The 22,674-nt window shown below is 42.1% G+C and overlaps 1 protein-coding gene across 4 annotated transcripts in view; it reads right to left on the bottom strand.

The window, feature by feature from the left end:
• The window catches only part of trim36 (tripartite motif containing 36), a 107,989-nt gene that overhangs the window by 72,569 nt on the left and 12,746 nt on the right, over positions 1-22,674 (bottom strand). The window contains exons 3-6 of one of the 4 annotated variants that reach the window (XM_078214642.1): positions 16,455-16,484; positions 7,240-7,565; positions 4,026-4,172; positions 3,572-3,667 (exon numbers count right to left, since the gene is read on the bottom strand). In XM_078214642.1, coding sequence (XP_078070768.1) covers positions 3,572-3,667; positions 4,026-4,172; positions 7,240-7,565; positions 16,455-16,484 — 599 coding nt within the window. Of the gene's footprint in view, positions 1-3,571; positions 3,668-4,025; positions 4,173-7,239; positions 7,584-16,454; positions 16,485-22,674 lie in introns of all 4 variants that reach the window. The other 3 variants (XM_078214641.1, XM_078214643.1, XM_078214644.1) reach the window with 3 other exon arrangements.

Here is a 22,674-nt window from a genome sequence, read left to right as displayed (position 1 = left end):
TATAAAGTGTACTCGATATGTCAAGGTCCACCTACATTTAATTAAACACTTTCCTGGAATCTCCAACTCTTCTCTGGTCTTCTTGTTCTGTCCTTCTGCTCATACACATTAACCACAATGGTCAAAATGTATTGCTAAACCGGTCTTAAAACCTCAGTAAGACTACGTTTGGAGTATTGTGTGCAGTTTTGAGCTCCATACTATTGGAAGGCTGTTCAGACAATGGAGAGAGCTTAGGAGGCATAGTATAAGATTAAATGTAGGTTTAAATTTAGATGTAGATTTAGGACATAGAATAGAAGGAAATGCCAATGAAGCTGATCAGAAAACATCTCAAAATGGAGACACCCTCAGAGAGGTAAATAAATTAATATTTTAGAGGTAGTCTGATGGCAGGCCCGGCAGAATGGAGGGGAAAGCTCCCAGCGGAGATCTTTGGGACTCTAGAGCAGCCTTTTCTATGGTCCTATCAGTGGGACATGGAGCCTCCAGCTCTGATTGTCCCCCAGCCTGTCGCAGAGAGGCTGCCTCTTGAGCCACCTGCAAAATGCTGGTGAGCGCGATAAAAATCATCCCTAATTACAGCCTTAATTATTTAAGGTGACTGCCAGCTTCTTTGGAACGGGCAATTGATTCACATCTGAACTCCCCACTGCCTGGAAACATCTCCAGCAGCAGGAAGGTATTGGGAAGTAGCATTCTCCTCCACTCCAACCCCATCTTCATGGGCTGAAAAATTTCAGCCTTTAGTTTTAGCCTGAGTTCACATCCCCTGAGTTCGCACTGTTAAGAGCTGTGGTTAGTTACTGAAGGGCCAGGTCTGATTAGTACAGTGAGACACTACTACAGAATTCATACCAAGTGAAGTTAGGTCTGCTTAGGAAGACAGAGCATGTTTATCAGTCTGAGACTAGAGTCTGTGTGACACTTTAATTGGAGCATCCAGAAAAGCAGGACTGGTCCTGGAGCAGAAATCCTGTTAAATTGGAGTGTTGATAAAGCAAAACATTTCACTGATTCCTTTGGAATTGATTTATTAAGGTGCTGTGGCACAGTGGTTAGCACTGCTGCCTCACAGTGCCAGGGACCCAGGTTCGATTCCCAGTTTGGGTCACTGTCTGTGTGGTATTTGCACATTCTCCCTGTGTCTGTGTGGGTTTCCTCCGGGTGCTCCAATTTCCTCCCACAAAGATGTGCAGGTTAGGTGCATTGGCCATGCTAAATTCTCCCTCGGTGTACCCGAACAGGTGCCGGAGTATGGCGGCTAGGGGATTTTCACAGTAACTTCATTTCAGTGTGAATGTAAACCTACTTGTGACTAACAAATAAACATTTACTTTTACTTTACTCTGTAAGAGACTGAGTAAGATTGCAAGTAGGACAAACAGTGGTCTGATAAAGGGTCTACTTGTCAGCCATGGCTCAGTTGGTAGCACTCTTACCAGAGAGTCAGAAGGTTATCGCTTCAATGTAGAACTTGAGCTGAAAACCCAAGGCTAAGACTTAAGTGCAGTGGTGAGAGAACGCTACACTGTCAGAGGTGCTGTCTTTCAATGATGTGAAACCGTTTGCTTCCTCAGGTGGATATAAAAGATTCCACAACATTATTTTGAAGATAAGTAGGCTGTTATCCCCAGTGTACAATCAATATTTATTCTTTAATCAATATCATAAGAACAGATTATCCAGTCGCTATCATGTTGCTGCTTATGGATGTTTGCTGTGTACAAATTGGCTGCTGTATTTCCTGCATTGCAATAGTTACTACATGCCAAAAATATATCGGCTGCAAAGGGCTTTGGGACTAACAGAGCTTGTGAAAACCACTGTACAAATTCAAGTCTTTCTTTATTTCGATAATGTGATAACGAGAAATATCCATGTCTGATCTCTCCCTCAGATTTCTGTCCCTCTCCCTTTAAGCTTACCCATGGTGGTCACAGCTCCATGGGACCCAGTCATCTTCTATCACCTACTTCTAAGGTGGATAACCAAGGGAGCGGAAAACAAAAAGCAATTAAGATACCACACCATGGAGGATTGGAGGCACCAGGACAGGCAGCAGAGGAATTTAAATTTATCCAAAGCTATAAGTACAGTGGCATTCAGTGGAAAAATACAGAGTCTGGATGCTGGGTTGAATGGCCACACATTTCTGAGTAACTGAAACATATAATCAGGGCTCTAAAGGACCAAGGAAAAGTTGACCTTCCTATAGATACAGAAGTTTTTTCTATATTCTTTGTTATTTGCATTGAGGTTATAAATTCAGGTTGGCAACCCTACTTGATAGGGAGATGCTGAGAGAACGGTTCCCCTTGTGAGAGGTGACACAGTTTGAAAATACGGGGTCTTCCATTTAAGACAGTGATGAGGATTTTCTGATCTTAGAGGATCATTGGTATTTTCATCCTCGGAGAGCGGTGGAGGCCGGGTCATTGTCTAACTCGGCCTTGAATATATTCTGATTTCTGATTGACAAGGGAATTATGGCTTATGGGAAACACAGTAAGAAGTTTAACAACACCAGGTTAAAGTCCAACAGGTTTATTTGGTAGCAAAAGCCACACAAGCTTTCGAAGCTCTAAGCCCCTTCTTCAGGTGAGTGGGAATTCTGTTCACAAACAGAGTTTATAAAGACACAGACTCAATTTACATGAATAATGGTTGGAATGCGAATGCTTACAACTAATCAAGTCTTTAAGAAACAAAACAATGGGAGTGGAGAGAGCATCAAGACAGGCTAAAAAGATGTGTATTGTCTCCAGACAAGACAGCCAGTGAAACTCTGCAGAGTTTCACTGGCTGTCTTGTCTGGAGACAATACACATCTTTTTAGCCTGTCTTGATGCTCTCTCCACTCCCATTGTTTTGTTTCTTAAAGACTTGATTAGTTGTAAGCATTCGCATTCCAACCATTATTCATGTAAATTGAGTCTGTGTCTTTATAAACTCTGTTTGTGAACAGAATTCCCACTCACCTGAAGAAGGGGCTTAGAGCTTCGAAAGCTTGTGTGGCTTTTGCTACCAAATAAACCTGTTGGACTTTAACCTGGTGTTGTTAAACTTCTTACTGTGTTTACCCCAGTCCAACGCCAGCATCTCCACATTATGGGAAACAGGCAGGAAAGTGGAGTGAAGGCCAGAGTCAGATCACCCATGATCTTATTAAATTACAGAATGGGCTGAGTGGCCTACATCTGCTCCTATTATAATACAACTGCTCATCACTGTCCCCAAATTTTGCTCCAATTTTCTTCCCTGCCCATGTAAATTTGCCAGTACTGGGACACAGCACAATGGGTAGCAACCACTTAAGAGATCAGGATAAGAAATAAAACAGCAAGTAGCTGTTAAGAAGCTTTTTTTGGCTTCTTTTTCTATTTTTCTGCACATTCATTTTGGACTGTTGCATAAACAAGACTCGAGATAATAACAGGAGAAATGTTTGCTCCACGTTTTGATTGCCAGTTTGCTTTCTCAAAATATCCTCCTTGTTGTTAAACTACATTATATTGTAACATAACCTAACCATAGGCGGCAAGGAACTGTCATTCTAGCCAATTCCTACCTCTGTCTGGTCAATCATGTGCTCCAGTTGAAAGATCTGAGTTTTCACTTGGTCCTCTTTGCTGATGAGGTAACCGATACTCTTAGAGAGCTTTTCCTGTTGTCATAACAACAAAGCACACCGCAGGGTGAAATCAGAGAACACTATTCAAATCACACCAACTGTCAACGTGTCCTCAATATCTCACTTTACATAGACACAAAGCAACCAACAATTATGAGACTTATGGAAACCAAATATACATAAAAGAATAAATAGATGAATGGTGAGGCCTGGAATCAGGAAAGTCACTGATACATTAAAGTCATTAAGCATTTAAGATCCAATTGTGTATAAGCATTAGAGGGACAAGAAATTGGAGCATTTTTAATGTCCTGATATTTGAGAACATAATAAGCACTTTTGGAAAATGGAAGCAGTCACTAGCTCTTGTTCTTCTATCAACATAACCTACCTTAAGTATTTTGTAGGCACTGCTCATGGAGGTTACTTTGTGGTTGGCATGTGACCCGCCCAGTTTACAGAGATGGCACACGGGCCTTCTGCATACCTCACAATACATGGTAACTTTTTCCATATCATGCTCAGGACACATCAGAATCTGGTGATAGGGGGAGGGGAGGGGAGGGGGGGGGGGGGGTGCAAAAAACAAGACATTAAAACTATTGTCATTTGGAACCACAATTCCAACTGTACAATCCAGTCACAGCCAACATCCACATGAATTTTAGTCAGTTTCTGTAGTCCTACCACACTTTCAAAAGAGTGAAATATTCCTTGTAATTGGGAACTTTCCAAAGAGCAATATCAATATTATTCAGTTTGCCAATGGGATTACCTGCCTACCATCATTTTACAGTTGTTTACACAAGCAAGTAGTTTAGCAAATGAACACACATGGGGGATGAGTTTGCTTCTTGGTGTACCCATTTTTCCAGACTGAAAAAGGGTGCAAAAATTACTCAATTTTCAGGGCAGTATGTTAATTGTATATCAATTGTTTATAATACCATGCAGGTAGAAGGCAATAGTCGGGGCTTCACTTGAGCTCATGTGTGGAGTCACTTGTTGAAACTGTGATGGGATTTAGTTAGGAGTTGAATGCGTGTAAATAAATATTATACTGAATAAAGATTGGCTCCAGTACAATCCTTCGCCAAATGTCTTTCTGGAACCTAACACAATATCCCACACTCCAAGAGTGCCAAAAAGATGTTTGACCCATATTAGTCAGCTCATTCTTCAGACAATCTTTTCAGTCATCTAAACCAAGTATTAAGTTTCTTAGGCGGGACCTAATGTCTGTTTGAGGACTACTGTGCTGAAATTGGCAAGTTTTCAAGGCTTGCTCCACTGAAGAATAATCCACAGTCACTTTGACTAAAGCTTTTCTTTTAAGTTTATGGGAGCCACAAGGAACAGGAGTTTTCCTCTCAGCTACAAAGCACTCTTGATGAGCACTCCCTCCCATTGCCCTGCACCTTGCCCTTTGCAGGACTGGATTGCAATGTGCTGACCTGAGCAACCTGGAAGTCATCCTCTTCAAATGGACAAGACAGTGACATTTGCTGCCTCTGCAGAGGCAAGTCATCAATTACAGGAGGATGGGAGTTTGACATCAGGACTCTCCCCCGGGATGGAGGTCTAGTGCTGCATTTGTCCTTGTTGTCCTGGGAAAGGTGTTCTTCAATTTCAGGATAGTGAAGTCAGACACCATTCTTGGTAAGATATTCATTATTGTCTCAGTCCTCTAAAACCTTTGAGGTGCCCTGATCACTTTGACATCCATGCTCCTTGGGCACTTGGAAGCCTTCAAAATCACTGCAGCACTCCATGCCACAATGAGGATTGCCCCAGTGTTAAAGGCCCTCTTTAAAGTGCTCTTACAGAAATGACTTGTCAGGATTTCCTTGGGGGAGAACCCCTTGCTTTCTCTCATAGCCCACAGCTGCTGCTGTGAAACCCCTTTGAAGTGCTCTGATTGTCAGTTTCATTGAGGAGAACCCTTTTACCATTGAAAGGTCAGCATCTGGTGTCTGCATATTTTGAAGTAGTTTGATTGACAGGTATGGATTATTTACCCACTAGCAAAGAGCCTTGTTTGTTTTTCTTTCCCTTTATGGTTGAATGCATTTTGAGTGCTTTGTAAAAGAGGAAGTAGTTAGAAAAGAAGAAGTTAGACCACATCAAATATCCAAACTGTCAATCAAAAGCTGAATGGTTATAGATATTGTAGTTGGATTGGATATTTTATGAGGTTTAACTTCCTCATTCAGTCCGAGAGCCTGTGTTGCCATTCAATACGATCATGGCTGATTGGATAGTGCCTTTTAGACCCACTATCCACATAACCCTTTACATTATTGTTGATCAGAAATTTACCAATCTCTGCTTTATACATACACAATGACTGAGCTTCCACAGCCCTGTGGGATAGGGAATTCCAAAGATTCACAACCCCCAGTGTAAAGAAATCAACATAAACTACGACTCACGCTCCAAAAGCCCAATAAGCAATACGTATTCATGTGGATCAGGTTCCCCCAACTTTGATAACATTTTCCAAACTCAAACATCAGAAATATTCAGTTGGGTGAGGTACCACTGCTGCGATGGCATCATATCCCAAATTGTAGGACAGAAAGCTAAATAATGTTTCAAAATAAATATATTCAATATTTCCAATTGGTTCATTGCTTTTGTTTTTCTGTTTTGACTACATTTGCACCTATTCCAGCTGTTCACAATCTTAAGGGAATGACGTACAGCTGTTATTCATGTATGGGTAAAATTACTACAACATCTGTAACATATTCACCAGCAGATACGATAAGCATGCCATAACTAGCACTATAGGTGTATGCTTGACTGACTGGGGATCTGTAACTCTCATTAGAAATCACATCCTTGTAAGGAAAAAAGGAAACTGGAGACTAAGTATTGTGAATCACTCGATCTAGCCACATGATTGTGAAAAAAATAATGACTGGATTGTCAAATTGGGATTTTCAAATTTAAAGTGTTAAGTTACTTAACAAAATATGGTGATAAGCTTATAGCAATAAAATAAACATTTATTTACTTGAAACCAATTTCCTCTAAGCATTTAGGTTACTTTGATCTATCGCATCACATTAATGTCCTCAAGGGAAATGCTAACCTTAAAGGTTGATCTGTGCATTTGAGTCAGAATGAATAATTAAGAAAATGAATTCAACTGTGCAACCTATTCAATGTTTCCTCCTTTTTAGCTTAACTAGCAAAATATTTGTTTTTAATGAATAAATACAAAATGTCTATACTATGACCAGATCTCTACTCATAATGTGTGTATAATTATTAATGATGATCTTGATTCAAAGCATATTGGACATGTCACATGTAATAATTCAATGCTGTCCATTGAATTTCTGCAGTCAGCAAATTAATTATTAATAAAGCACTGTCTTCACAAAAATGTCCTTGGCCCATTCCTGTCTGTGTGTTTGAAGAGAGGGATGAGTGATGGGACCACATATTTATATCTTCAAATCATATCTTTGCAAAGAAATGAGAAGCAGCTTGTATACTTTTTAAAATTCAGATGTTGCACTTTGAACAAAATGTCTGAAGAAATAAATGCCTTTCTGGGCATTTGTATAAAAATAGTGATAAGAGAAGCTCTGTACCTTAGGTCGGAAGTTGGTTGTTGGTCCTACATACTCATGCTGGGCCTTTGGAGTCCCCCAGGGGTGATGAATCTTGAAGCACTCATTGCAGTAGCTTGCCTTGCAGTCCATGCAGCTCTTTGTCGCCTCCTGTGGTGGGGGCTTGCAGAGATTGCACATGATTGCCACAGCTGCTCTAGCAGCCTGTCTGTATCTTTCTACAATCGTTTCCAAGGTGAAGTTTCGGAACAGACCACTAAGGCCACGTTCTCCAAGGTCAATGTCATGTTCGCAGCTAGGACAAGGGAAGGTGGTGACTCCTTGGCTGTGGATGGTTCGTTTCCAGCCTGAATGGGCAGCAGATCCTTTTTTAGTCAACCAATACATGTAAAAAAGGGGAAGGTGCAGAGAAAGGACAGATAAGGGGAAGTGGGGAAAAAAGAATATTGACAGAGTGGTAAAACTATATAGATTATTAGAATGACAGAATAGTACAGAACAGAAAGAGGCCATTCAGCTCATCAAGTCTACATTGGTTCTTCAAACAGCGATACAGTTAGACCTACCGCTGCGCCTTCCCAATTCGCTGCAATATTTCTCTTTGAAGTACTTATACAATTCCTTTTCAAAAGCTCATATTGAATCTATATCCACCACTTCATCAGGCAGTGCATTTCGAATCCCAGCAACTCATTGGCTAAAAAGGTTTGTTCCTCATGCCACCTCTGGTTCTTTAAACCTGTGACCTCTGATTAACAACTCTTCAGCAACTGGAAACAGTTTCTCTTTATGTTCTCTATCTAAACACTTAATGGTTTTAAACACCTGGATAAAGCTCCTCTTAGCCTTCTCTCCTCTAAGAAGAACAACCTCAGTTTCTCTGGTTTTTCAATATAGCTTTAATCCCTCATCCCTGGAACCATTCTAGTAAATCTCTTCTGCACCCTCTCTAAAGCCTTCTCACCCTTCTTAATGGTTGGTGCCCACCATTGGATACAATGTACCAGCAGGGATAAACTAATGTTTCATATAGGTTTAGCATGGGTTGCGCATAATTCCCTAACTTTTGTACTCTATGGGCCCGATTTTACCATTGCGTCGCACCCGTTTTCGGGCGCGAAAACATGGTAAGGTCGGGAGTGAGGCCATTAACGCGATCCGTGCTCGCGTCCATGCAGGTTGCCACTTTACCAAAACCCGGGAATGGCGGCGATCCGCTTCGCGCCCAAAATGGGCGCAACGGCGATTTAAATGCATTTGCATGTATTTAAATTGAATTAATGAACTGCCCACCCAACTTTATCAGCATTTCCCCCTTTACTGCCGCATTCGCCGATCTGGAATCGCGCCAAAATGAACCTGCTGAATAAAAGTCTGAATCGGGCACTCCAGCTGCTGAAGAGGCGCGTTCAGTGCTTCCAACGGCTCTCTGACTCAGATTGGTGTGTGGGGTGGTTGGGGGGGGGGTCTGTTGTCTGGATGGGAGGGGAGGAGGAGGAGGCTGGTCAGATATATCTCTGGTGGAGGCGGGGGGAAGGCCGATCGTTGTCTGGTGGTAGTGGGGGGGGAGGAGGTGGTCAGATGTTCCTCTGTGGGGGGGGGGGGGGGCGGGGGGTGAGCGAGGCCAGACCATTCTCTGGGGGGGGGGGGAATGAGTGAGGCCAGATCATTCTCTGGGGGGGGGGGGGGGGGGGGGAGTGGAGTGAGGCCAGATTGTTGTCTGGGGGGGGAGGGGGGGAGGGAGGAGGGAGGCGGGTAAGATGTAGCTCTGGTGGGGGGGGAGGCCCGATCGCTCACTGGTGGGGGAGGGTGGTCAGATGGATCTCTGTTGCGGGCATGGGAGGACAGGGGGGTCCACTGCCACTCTGCGGGCGATCGGTGGGGGGTGGAGGGGGGCAGGGGTGGCGATCGGTCTGGGTAGCGGGGGGGGTTGATAAGGGGGACAGCAATGTCTGTGGGTAGTGGGGGTGTGGATAAGGGGGACAGTGATGTGTGAGAGTAGTGGGGGGGTGGATAAGGGGGACAGTGATGTGTGTGGGTAGTGGGGGGCTGTATAAGGGGGACAGCGATGTCTGTGGGTAGTGGGGGGTAGATAAGGGGGACAGCGATGTCTGTGGGTAGTGGGGAGTAGATAAGGGGGACAGCGATGTCTGTGGGTAGTGGAGGGTGGATAAGGGGGACAGTGATGTGTATGGGTAGTGGGGGGGTGGATAAGGAGGCCAGCGGTGTGTGCGGGGACCATCGCTCCCGCTTTTCGCTCCTGGGCCGCTTTCTCCGCTTTCTGCGGGCCGGGAGCGATCTGACACGGGTTTTTCAATTTTTTTTCTAACTGCGCATGCGCAGTTCAGAGCTCCGATCGTTTTGGGTGCGATAAGTCCCGCCCACAGCGTGAATGGGACTGGCGATTGTTTTTTCAGGCTGAGTGCGTATGGGGGCGCCTGAAAGCTGATTTATAAATTGGATCTGCATTACGCCCAGATTCAGCACTTAGAATGAAAATGGTAAAATCGGGCCCTATGTCTCTATATTCTATATGCTTTATTAACCGCTTTGTTAACCTATCCTGCCAGCTTCAAAGATATGTGCACAAACTCACCCAGATCTCTCAGTTCTTGCACTCTCTTTAAAATACTATTAAGCTTATAATTTGCCATGAAAACATTTTCTGTAGATTAGCAAACCCTGTTTATCTTGCAATGTAAATCCATTTCTAACACAACTTCTGTTCACCCAGAAAACAACTGACCATCATAAGGGTCATTGGCCTTGGGTTCCAGATTTTTTTAAGCAATGTAACTTAAAAAGGAACTCTTGGGTCAATGTTCCATTGCATAGAAAATAAAGATTAGTAATGAGTGGATTTAGCTTTTGAAACTTTCTCATCCAATTTTTAAAGTTAATGTTCATGCCACAATAATTTTGGATGCTGAATATTGCATTGCAGTTCCATGCAAGATGTGTTTTGTAATTCTGTAAAGCTATTGATTGAAATCGTGCAAGCTGACAAGAGGACATGTTTTTAATGATATTAATTCACCAGACTTAATTAAGCTTCTGTTTGTTTTGAAAACATTAGACTGAACTACCTAAAAACATAGAACTACAATTCTAAATCTAATTTGGCACATCTAGCCTTGGAACATCATGAAAGTAACCATGACGAATCTATCCCTGTGGTATTATGGGGTGTATTGCAATCTGGACTTTCGGGCACAGTTTCACACAAACACTGATTTTTGAAATTCTTCAAAAGCAATAATGTCAACTAGTCCTTTTTGTCCAAGTGATTGACTTGGTCAAAGTATTCTCTGATTGTGCATGAATATATATTACTGTGGAATAAAGATTCATAATGTACAGGACTAGTAAAAATGAACACATATCCAGGAACAGTGACAAGGTCATTTGATGTTTTTTCTCCAGTTCAACCCCTCCTACACACCATTCCCTCAACAATTTTCTCCAAATACAAATCCTGATGATAGTGCACATTTCCACAAGTGGCAGTGTTCTGATCTTCTCCTAAGAGGCCACTTTCCATCTGTGACCCTAGACAATGGGACTCAGTATGACACAAATGCATATCAGGAATTTGGACATGGCCTGAAAGAATGCAAAACCCTGCAGGCCACGAATCAGGCATCCAAGTCCAAATTCCTGCTATGCAGTCCTGAAACTCTGTTCCAAGAGTGCTAAATCATTACATTTATCTCACTGACCATTGGCAGGAAAGTTAATCATTCATCATAGGAAGGGAAATCCTATCCCGATTTGGCATCTGCACACTGGCACTTCCATGAGGTGTCACTGAACAGCAAATCAGGAACAGGAGACCTGGTCAACATTCCTGTCTTTAGCTCGGGGAAGAAGGACATCAAATGGCTAAAAGCTCCTGTTCTGGGTTTGTGTGGCTTTGTGTTACACTGATTGATTCATCATTCACTGGACTAGTGGAGGAGGGAGCTTGGGAAATCCTGTAACCTTTAGATGTTTCTCTTCAATACACTTTGCACCTTAAAAGCAAGGAATTAAGAAATTAAAGGAATTGCATTTATAATGCACATTTCACAATCTCAGGGTATCCAAAAACACATTTACAGCCAATTAAGTACTTTTGGGATGTAGTTGCATTTGTAACATGGATATAGCCCTAATTGTTAGATAACTTCAAATTTAAAAATTCAATAACCTTCAGTAGTCCCCTAAAATTATAACTGAATAAAATATCCAACGTGTGGCCTGCTTCTGAGTTCAATTTTTTCTAAAGTTGAGGAATGCTAATATTAAATTCTATTCTTTTAAATTAAGGGAAGTCAGTATTTAGCTAACACCACTTTTGGGCTTTTTTGCAATGGACTGGCAAATTGTAGAGGCTTGCAGTAAAGTGTTCAACTCTACAGGACTATGATTCACTTTATTTGAACATATAACTGTTCTATCAGCTGCTTTACTTTGTACCATGAGATTTACCATTTGTGGAAAAGGGGTGGAGGACATGGAATTCACAATAAAGGTGGAGTTTGACTAATGCTGATGCATTAAAAAAAACATGATTCACCAGATATCATAAGTTTGAACAGGTTTTGCAATAAAAGCAAAAGCCGCATCGTCTGGGGGGGGTGGTCGGACCCAGGGAAGCATATTACCGCAGCGACTGTTAAGTGGCTGCCATCAAGGCTGCTGTCCTTATTAAATCCCCAATAATTGTCTGCCCAATCAGAGGTAGGGAGGCCATGTCTGCAAGGAGAAGGCAGTTCAATGGCCAGGGGCCCTCAAAATGGGTAAGAGGGATTGAGGTATGCCAAGGCCAGGTAGACAGGACCCCATGATCAGGGGTGAGGCCTCAAAGTGCACATTGATGCCACAGGCAGCAGCCATTGTGGTTTGGATTCTCCTCCGCAGGCCATGGAATACCCAAAAGGTCGCCTCCCCTCCCCATCAGATTTCACTATATGGTTTCCCCACATGGTGGTGGGCACCCCAGATGCAAGCAAATTGCCAGCACATGAAGGAAATGGCCCTTAATTGTCTATTTAGGTGTCTCGATTGGCTGCCAGGTGGGCAGCTGACCTGTCAATTTCCTGCCACTGGCAAAACAGCATGGCTATGGAAAGACATTGGGCGCTCCCTCCGATGCTGTTCTGTGTATTTTGCTAGTCTTCCTGCCTCCCAGCCTGTTGCCAAAGGGCTAGTAAAAATATCACCTCATAACTTTAAATGGCATGATAAGTTATTTTTAATTAACTTAATAAGTTACACTATTCTATTCGGATAACTTGATATTCTAATTTACATCTTATATTTAGACTTTATTCCACGAAAATATATACCACTGTCACTTGATTCTCAACGAACTAAAAAAGCACTGTAAAGTGTTTTGCTGTAAATATATTGGTTAGTGTTAGTTCCAGTTCCTCAGTCAAAGAGAACATTGGCATTCACTGGTGAGTAAGAGACCCTAATTAGACATGCCTGAAATTGTTAAAGCTCACTGACTTTGAACTTAACAGCTGCTCACCTTAATTTTAAACGGAACTGCTATGAGTACCTGCCTCATATCATATTAGCAGGGTTAGTACAACCCTCCCCTCCCCACTCAAGAAACAATTGCATCCACTTCAGCAAATTAAATCATAGAAATCATCATCATAGAAACCCTACAGTACAGAAAGAGGCCATTCAGCCCATCGAGTCTGCACCGACCAAAATCCCACCCAGGCCCTACCCCTACATATTTTACCCGCTAATCCCTCTAATCTACGCATCCCAGGACACTAAGGGGCAATTTTAGCATGGCCAATCAACCTAACCCACACATCTTTGGACTGTGGGAGGAAACCGGAGCACCCGGAGGAAATCCACGCAGACACGAGGAGAATGTGCAAACTCCACACAGACAGTGTATTATTACTGCGTATAATTATTATATAATTATTATATAATTATTACTGCGTATAATTGAAAATAAAACTGCTTGAATTAATAAAACTAATCGTAGACTAGCTGAACTTACTTATACTGGATTGATTCAGATTTTAACCACTGTTTACATTACAATGATGTTTTAATTCCAATTCTCAGATTCTGCAGTGACAGCTCCTCAGCAAGCAGGTTTTTATATCATTTGAAACATGAGTGTGTTAATGTGAATAATTATGTGAGTTTGAAACAAAACTCGGTTGCTTAAAACAGCAGGCTGCACAGCTGGAGATTTAATTCCCCAAATGATTTGCAGCCAGCTGTTGCATTTCCAGTGCAGGTAAGTAACGACACTGGAAACTTTATTTAAGCCTTTGGAGAGTTGGATGTTGTTAGCCTTTTTAAACAGGAGTGGATGTAATGTAATTGGATATATTCTGATCATACAGAGAATCTGCATCAAATAACTTATCAGCACACTTATAACAATGGTTAATCATTCAAAGTGAATGACACCCACACTATGAAGTGCATTGATAACTACTGCTTACACGAAAAATGATCCAAAATTTAATGAAAACACCCACATTGACACTAAGCGGATGGGTTTAAACTGAGTTGGTGTTGGGCATTTGTAGAGGGGGAAATTAATAGTAGAGAGAGAGGAATTCTTCCTCACCACAGTCTTTCAGGCCTGGGTTATCTTAAATCCAGTAAGAGTTTTAACAACACCAGGTTAAAGTCCAACAGGTTTATTTGGTAGCAAATGCCATTAGCTTTCGTTAGCTTTCTTAAATCCCTGAGCTTGTTTAAATGTCACCGCTCTATTTCCTGTGAGGAGCAGGTGCTGAAATATCATGGAGCAACTGACAGCAGTGAAGGATGGGTGGGAGGAAAGGGGAGAAAGCCTGTTGGATCTGGGTGATGACTTTCTTTGTGCCCACCCAAACGAGCACTCTTGCCTTTCCTGATACCACAAAGATGTATTTTACACAATTGGAGAGTCTCTTTGTCCATCCTACACACAGCTGATCTGCTTCAACTTGGGAGGAAATTCACAGCAGGTCCAGGTTTAATAATTGGGTCTTTGATTTGCATTAATTCATGGGGCATGATCTTACCAGCCGTTCACGCCATGCTCCCACTACAGCGAGGTCGAAGAATTTGGCGTCCAGCCAAATTTCCGTTCACTGCAGAGGGATTGGAAAATCCCGCCGGCGTGAATGGTGGTAAATTCCGGCCATGGTGTCCACACCTGTGGGTGTCTCAGCCTGCAGGTTAGAATCAGCAATGGCCGGCAAGTATGCAGTACCCAAGTGGATAATTGGCTTGCTACTTGTTAATACCCATGCACTCAGTATGCCCAAAGGCAGGGAGGGTTGAAATCAATGCTAAATATGAGTTGAGTTGTATTTGGGAAGCACTACCTTAAACTGACTTCTCGTATGTAATCTAATATTAGGTTTGTACAATAGTTGCATTGTTACCCAAGTCCCTTGATCAGTGTTATCTAAGCCCCTCTATCACATTACCACCTTGTGATGTTTACAGGTATCAACCATCTCTATTGAAGGAAGAGAAACACTGAGCCCATGCAGTTTCCTTTTTTTTAATTTTCAGAAGTGGAACATGAGAGAAAATGAGAAAGAGGGAAGAAAATCTGAGAGACAGAGAGAGATAAAGTGAGACTAAAACAATGAATCAATGAGCAAGTGAAGGATAAGAATACCTCACCACAATACCGTTAGTAATTCCTGCAGAACCACTTCGCTTATTTTCAACTACCCCTTTCAGATAACATGGCTGAGAATGTTAATTGACCATTAGTAATTCACATGATATGAACATTCAGTAATTCAGGGAACAGTAACATTGTTAGTAAATTGCAGGATCACAGCACTGTGAGCAATTTATAAGATTGTAAGTTAGTAATTCACAGGATAATAGCATTGTTAATAATTCACAAATGTTAGTGTCAGTAAGCTGCAACTTATCAAACAAATGTTAGTTCTTTAAAACAAGTAGTGTGACAAAAATCATAAAGCTAAAATGTGCAGCGTAATGAGAAATTACATTTGGTTAATAGTCCATTAGTATGTGGGACCTGCTGGATTATTAGTGTTGGTCGGTAACTTTATATCAGAAGTGTTTGCATGTTAAAGGCTGAATGGTTATTAATAAAGTAACAGGAATAGTGATGAATAATATAAACACATTGCATCTTAGCAAATGGTCGCATTCGAAAACACTTTTCCAAACTGGATTATGTTTTAGGTTCTTTGAAATCTTTTCCCTCTTTTCTTTTGAGTGGACTCACACCATTTCCTTACAGGGGCTTTACTCACTGACTTCTCCCAGTGTCACTGTGCAGCCAATGGCTGTTAGCCTCGGGAAAGTACTCCGGACAATGCAACTTGTGGGACAGATCATTTAGTTTATGGTTATCCATCCCCTTGAAATGGAATGGCTCAGGATGTCAAATGACAATATACACAAATCATGCCCATAAAATTGCATCCACAAACTTCCATTCCAGTGCACTGACTTTCCTTTGAATAAAAAGGATTGGGATACCCATAAATCTGTCCTATCTTTCTGTACCCACTCTTGATTTGCATAGTGCAGTATTATCAGGCAGTGCGGAAGAAACAAAGAGCATGGCACACAACAAAACCACATAAAACACACCAAATCAAAAAACAGTGAGATGTAGCACAACATCCAGAGAGCAGCAGACAACACAAGCAGGCATGGGACAGGCACACTGTTGTTACAAACTAATGAACCAAGCAACAGGGAACTGAATGCCAGAAACAATCTGCAGTGGTCAAGTTACGCTAAAGTTCACATAGGGTCTGGTTCTTTTATCACTTGTGCTGCAATGAATATGCCAACCATTGCATGCATTATTATACAAGTATTAAATGTGCCACAAGCTGACAACTAGTTTATCATTAGGTGAATGCCTAACCCCAAACGTGCTGAGACCCATTATCCATATATGCTCATTTGATACTATCACCACTTCCAGAAGAAACTGCATAAAAATGAATTTTAGATTGTTTTAAATATCACTGTCCAAAACCTCTGAAATGGAGCTCATCAATTATAATCCAAATACCACAGTATTACAGAAATTTTGTAAGTTAGTTAATTGAAAAGAAATATTTCCATAGTGATGTGATTATGTCCTCCTTATGTTAACTTTAGAACTTGACCGTCGATTCTTATATATTATCCTGTCTTACAAAGACAGTCATTATAATAGAGCTGCAGCTAGGAGTCATTGAACCTAGATAAACACAGAATAGTTCTACCTTTTCTCCCAAATGACCTTCGCAGTGAGGCTGTAATCAATTAACAAAAAGTCAGGAATAATCCTACAATACCAATACGCTACAATACTTAATGCAACAATAACATTATACTTCACTGGCTGACCGGCATCTCAGAGATAATGTAACACAAATTAGATTATATTTTTAAAAGAAAAATTTAATTTGCAGTAATCAGGTTAGTTCCTTACATTTCTGAATTAGAAAACCTTTAACAAAATAAAGTTACAAATGTTTTAAAACTGTCGTACCTCTTATCAGGCCTTTACTTGCCTATATATTCAAAACACTAACTTGTAGCATCTATTTGCCAAGTAAATAAACAATTATAACAATTTATTTTTACATCATTCAATTAATGTACACAGAACACTGCAGACTATTTTTCAAGCATCGAATATACAGTCAGAAAAATTTTCTTCAAACAAAGTACTCAAAGTCAGCTCGCACATCAGCAGGACAACATCTCGCAGAGATAATACAAAAGCTTATATTTAATGTTGTAACTATTCTGGAAATATTATAAAGTAATTGCAAACAATTTCCACCCTCCATCATTTGAGGCATATGTTTGTGCCTTAAATAATGGAGGGTGGAAATTGTTGCGATATAGTTCCACATTTTCCACACACTCTCCCGTGTCTCAAGCAAGGGCTGATGTTTCGTGTGAGATGACACATGAGATGGCTGCACGGTGAGTGCTGCCTGCCTGTGAGGAGTGCTTTTGGAGTTGGGTGAACACAGGGAGTCAGGTGAAACAGGCAGCAGAGGCTACAAGGAAGAGTGCTGATTGGTAATAAAGTGTTATTATTGATTCTCTGAAACTGACAGTGACTTCGGACTAAAAAAACCTCAAAAGTGACATGACAGGAGGGCTGTGATTTGATTGACTAACAGGGAGCTGTACTAAATTTGAAAAACCATTTAAATTACTGGTTAGACATTGCGTTGAGACTGAGGTATTAAGGAGATATATAATTTTTTTTTAAATTTAAATAAGAAAAAATTTAAAACCCAAATTAAAAATTAATTAAATAAAATAGAGGTGGCGGGTCAGGTGATGTGTTGTTCATGCACGATGTGGGGGCTGGTGGACCCCATTGTCATTCCCAGTGAGCACATCTGTAGTAAGTGTTGGTTGCTTGAGGAACTCCGGCTCAGAGTGGATGAGCTGGATTCTGAGCTTCGGATGCTGCAACATATCAGGGAGGGGGAGAGATATCTGGACACTGTGTTCCAGGAGGCAGTCACACCCCTTAGATTAAATATTTTGAATTCAGCCAGTGATCAGGGACAGGAGGGTGTGGCTGCGAGTGAGGCAGGTAGAGGGATCCAGGAGGTAGGGTTGCAGGAGCCTCAGTTCCTGAACTTGTCCAACAGGTTTGAGATTCTTGCTCCCTGTGTGGACAGGAACTGATACTGCAGGGAGGATGAGCAAACTGACCACAGCACCATGATACAGGGAGCCGTTCAAGTGGGGGGAGAAAAAAGAAATGTTGTCGTAATTGGGGATAGTATAGTTAGAGGCATTGACATTGTTCTCTGTGACCAGGATTGAGAATCCTGAAGGTTGTGTTGCCTGCCTGGTGCTCGGGTTCGGGATATCTTTTCTGGGCTGCAGAGGAACTTGGAGTGGGAGGGTAAAGATCCAGCTGTCATGGTCCAGGTAGGTACCAATGACATAGGTAGAACAGGAACAAAGGTTCTGCTAAGGGAGTATGAACAGTTAGGAGCTAAACTAAAAAACAGAACCAAAAGGTAATAATCTCTGGATTACTACCTGATCCGCGAGCTAATTGGTACAGGGTCAGTAAGATTAAGGAGGTAAATGCGTGGCTCAAAGATTGGTGTGGGAGGAATGGGTTCGAATTCATGGGACATTGGCACCAGTATTGGGGAAAAGGGGATCTGTTCCGATGGGATGGTCTTCATTTGAATCGTGCTGGGACCAGAGTCATAAAATCATAGTTAAAGGAGAGGGTAGAAGTGCAGGTTAATGGAGCTGAGGGCTCAGGAGAAGTTAGTAAAGTTTCCAGACCACGTAATAGAACAGAGAGTATAGAAAATGGCAGGAATCTAACCTCAGGCAGAGCAAAAAAGGTGACAAATATGAGAAGGGAGGTGGTCAATGCAGGACTGAGAGTGTTGTACTTAAATGCGCACAGTATTTGGAACAGGATTAATGAGCTTGCTGCACACATTGAAATTGGCTGGTATGATGTTGTGGGCATCACAGAGACGTGGTTCCAAGGGGATCAGGGCTGGGATCTAAATGTCCAAGGATGTGTGTCCTATTGAAAGGACAGGTAGATGGGCAAAGGGGGCGGTGTTGCATTGTTAGTAAGGAATGAAGTTAAATTGATAGCAAGAAGTGATATAGGATCAGAAGGCATAGAATCTCTCTGGGTAGAGTTGAGGAATCACAAAGGTAAAAAGACCCTGATGGGAGTTATGTACAGGCCCCCTAGCAGTAGTCAGGATGTGGAGCAGAAAATAAATCAGGAGATAGAAAAGGCATATAAAAAAGGCAATATTACAATAATCATGGGGGACTTCAATATGCAGGTGGACTGGGAAAATCAGGTAGGTAGTGGATCCCAAGAAAAGGAATTTGTGGAATGTCCAAGAGATGGTTTTTTGGAGCAGCTTGTGACAGAGCCTACTAGGGAACAGGCAATTCTGTATTTGGTGATGTGTAATGAGGCAGACTTGATTAGGGAATCTTAAAGGAACCTTTAGGGAGCAGTGACCACAATATGATAGAATTTACCCTGCAGTTTGAGAGGGAGAAGCTGGAATCAGATGTAACGGTATTACAATTAAATAAAGGTAACTACAAAGACATGAGGGAGGAGCTGGCCAGAGTTGATTGGAAAGGAAGCCTAGCAGGGAAGACAGTGGAAGAGCAATGGCAGGCGTTTTTGAGAGTTATTCGAAGGCACAACAGAAATTCATCCCAAGCAGGAGGAAACATGCTAAGGAGGCATCCATGGCTGACGAGGGAAGTCAAGGACAGCATAAAAGCAAAAGAAAAAGCATACAAAGTGTCAAGGATTAGTGGAAAGTCAGAGAATTGGGAAGCCTTTAAAAGCAAGCAGAGGACAACTAAAAAAGCAATATGGAGGGAGAAGATGAAATTGAGTGTAAGCTGGCTAGTAATATAAAAGATAGGAAGAGTTTTTTTCAATATATAAAAGATAAGAGAGAGGCAAAAATAGCCATTGGACCACTCAGAAATGAAGCTGGAGAAGTAATAATAGGAAACAAAGAAATGGCAGAGGAACTGAATAGATACTTTGCATCAGTCTTCATGGTGGAAGACACCAGTGGGATGCCAGAGCTCCATGAGAGTCAGGGGGCACAGGTGAGTGTAGTGGCCATCACTAAGGAGAAGGTTCTGGGGAAACTGAAAGGTCTGAAGGTGGATAAATCACCTGGACCAGATGGACTACACCCCAGGGTTACAAAAGAGATAGCTGAGGAAATTGTGGAGGCAATGGTGGCGATCGTTCAGGAATCACTGGAGGCAGGGAGGGTACCAGAGGACTGGAAAGTAGCGAATGTAACACCGCTGTTTAAGAAGGGAGGGAGGCAGCAGACAGGAAATTATAGGCCGGTTAGCCTGACTTCGGTCATTGGCAAGATTTTAGAGTCCATTATTAAAGATGAGATCGCAGAGTATTGGAAGTGCATGATAAAGTAGGAATGAGTCAGCACGGCTTTGTCAAGGGGAGGTCATGTCTGACAAATCTGTTAGAATTTTTTGAGGAGGTAACAAGTTCGATAAAGGAGAACCAGTGGACGTGATTTATTTAGATTTCCAGAAGGCCTTTGACAAGGTACTGCATAGGAGACTGTTAAATAAGTTAAGTGCCCATGGTGTTAAGGGTAAGATCCTGGCATGGATAGAGGATTGGCTGACTGGTAGAAGGCAGAGAGTGGGGATAAAGGGGTCTTTTTCAGGATGGCTAGTGGTGTGCCTCAGGGGTTGGTGCTGGGACCACAACTTTTCACAATTTACATTAACGATTTGGAGGAAGGAACTGAAGGCACTGTTGCTAAGTTTGCAGATGATACAAAGATATGTAGAGGGACAGGTAGTATTGAGGAAGCAGGGGGGCTGCAGAAGGACTTGTCAGGTTAGGAGAGTGGGCAAAGAAGTGGCAGATGGAATTCAATGTGGAAAAGTGTGAAGTTATGCACTTTGGAAGGAGGAATGGAGGCATAGACTATTTTCTAAATGGGAAAATGCTTAGGAAATCAGAAACACAAAGGGACTTGGGAGTCATTGTTCAAGATTCACTTAAGGTTAATGTGCAGGTTCAGTCGGCAGTTAGGAAGGCAAATCAATGTTAGCATTCATGTCGAGAGGGCTAGAATAAAAGAGCAGGGATGTACTTCTGAAGCTGTATAAGAATCTGGTCACACCCCATTTGGAGTATTGTGAGCAGTTTTGGGCCCCATATCTAAGGAAGGATGTGCTGGCCTTGGAAAGGGTCCAGAGGAAGTTCACAAGAATGATCCCTGGAATGAAGAGCTTGTCGTATGAGGAACGGTTGAGGACTTTGGGTCTGTACTCGTTGGAGTTTAGAAGGATGAAGTGGGATCTTATTGAAACTTACAGGATACTGGAAGGCCTGGATAGAGTGGATGTGGAGAGGATGTTTCCACTGCTAGGAAAAACTAGAACCAGAGGGCACAACCTTAGGCTAAAGGGACGATCCTTTAAAACAGAGATGAGGAGGAATTTCTTCAGCCAGAGTGGTGAATCTGTGGAACTCTTTGCCGCAGAAGGCTGGGGAGGCCAGGTCATTGAGTGTCTTTAAGATAGAGATAGATAGGTTCTAGATTGATAAGGGATCAGGGGTTATGGGGAAAAGGCAGGAGAAGGGGGATGAGAAAAATGTCAGCCATGATTGAATGGCGGAGCAGACTCGATGGGCCAAGCGGCCTAATTCTGCTCCTATGTCTTATGGTCTTATGTTCTTATGGTCTTATGACACAGAGAATGTTGTCCTTCTCATACCCTTACCTGTTGCCCAGTAAACACGTTGTCCAGCAGAATCACCAGACAATGGTTAGAAATGGGAACCCTGGGTGATTCTTTTCTTTCCTTATCTAGGGATACTGAAGCCAATTTTATCATCACTATTGTCACTCATATGAGTTCAGCACAGATCAAAACTGAAAATTTGCTGATTGATATGGTGCCACAGTAGGTAGAACGTTTAACAAATGATTCACCTAAACAGACCCAGCACTTATATGTCAGATACCAAAGATCACACATTATTCTAAGTAACCATCAGTTTACTAAAAGCCTTAGAACAATACAGCAAAGTGCCTAGCTTTAAAAGTGATTGGATTAAATTATTGCATTACACCTTCAGAAAGGAATACTTGACTATGGGCCTTTAGCACTGTACCAGAATTCATGTACCACAGTATAATCAGACTGCCTGGATCCACTGCAGTTCGCCTATCACCGCAACAGGTCCACAGCAGATCCCATCTCCCTGACCCTGCACTCAACCCTGGAACGCCTAGATAATAAAAACACCTATGTCAGACTCCTATTCATAGAATACAGCTCAGCCTTTAACACCATTTTTCCTCCAAGACTCATCTCCAAACTTCTTGGTCTGGGGCTTAGCTCCTCTCTCTGCGACTGGATCCTGAACTTCCAAACTCACAGACCGCAGTCAGTAAGGATAGGTAACAACACCTCCTCTACAATCATCCTCAACACCGGTGCCCCACAAGTCTGTGTTCTCAGCCCCCTACTATACTCCTTATACACCTCTGACTGTGTGGCCAAATTCCCCTCCAATTCGATTTTCAAGTTTGCTGATGACATCACCGTAGTGGGTCGGATCTTAAACAATGACGAGACAGAGTAAACGAATGAGATAGAGAATCTGGTGAACTGGTGCGACGACAATAATCTCTCCCTCAATGTCATTAAGACAAAGGAGATAGTCATTGACTTAAGGAAGAATAGTGGAGAACATGCCCCTGTCTACATCAATGGGACAAAGTAGAAATCGTCAAGAGCTTCAAATTTTTAGGTTTCCAGATCACCAAGAACCTGTCCTGGTCCCTCCCTGCCAACACTATAGTTAAGAAAGCCCACCAACGGCTCTACTTTCTCAGGAGGCTAAGGAAATTTGGCATGCCCACTACAACTCTCACGAATTTCTAC

This window comes from Mustelus asterias, chromosome 6, assembly GCF_964213995.1.
Source record: "Mustelus asterias chromosome 6, sMusAst1.hap1.1, whole genome shotgun sequence".
NCBI classification, from domain to species: Eukaryota; Metazoa; Chordata; class Chondrichthyes; order Carcharhiniformes; family Triakidae; genus Mustelus; species Mustelus asterias.
Note: the sequence above shows the minus strand (reverse complement) of the source record. Positions and strands in the feature narration are given on the sequence as shown.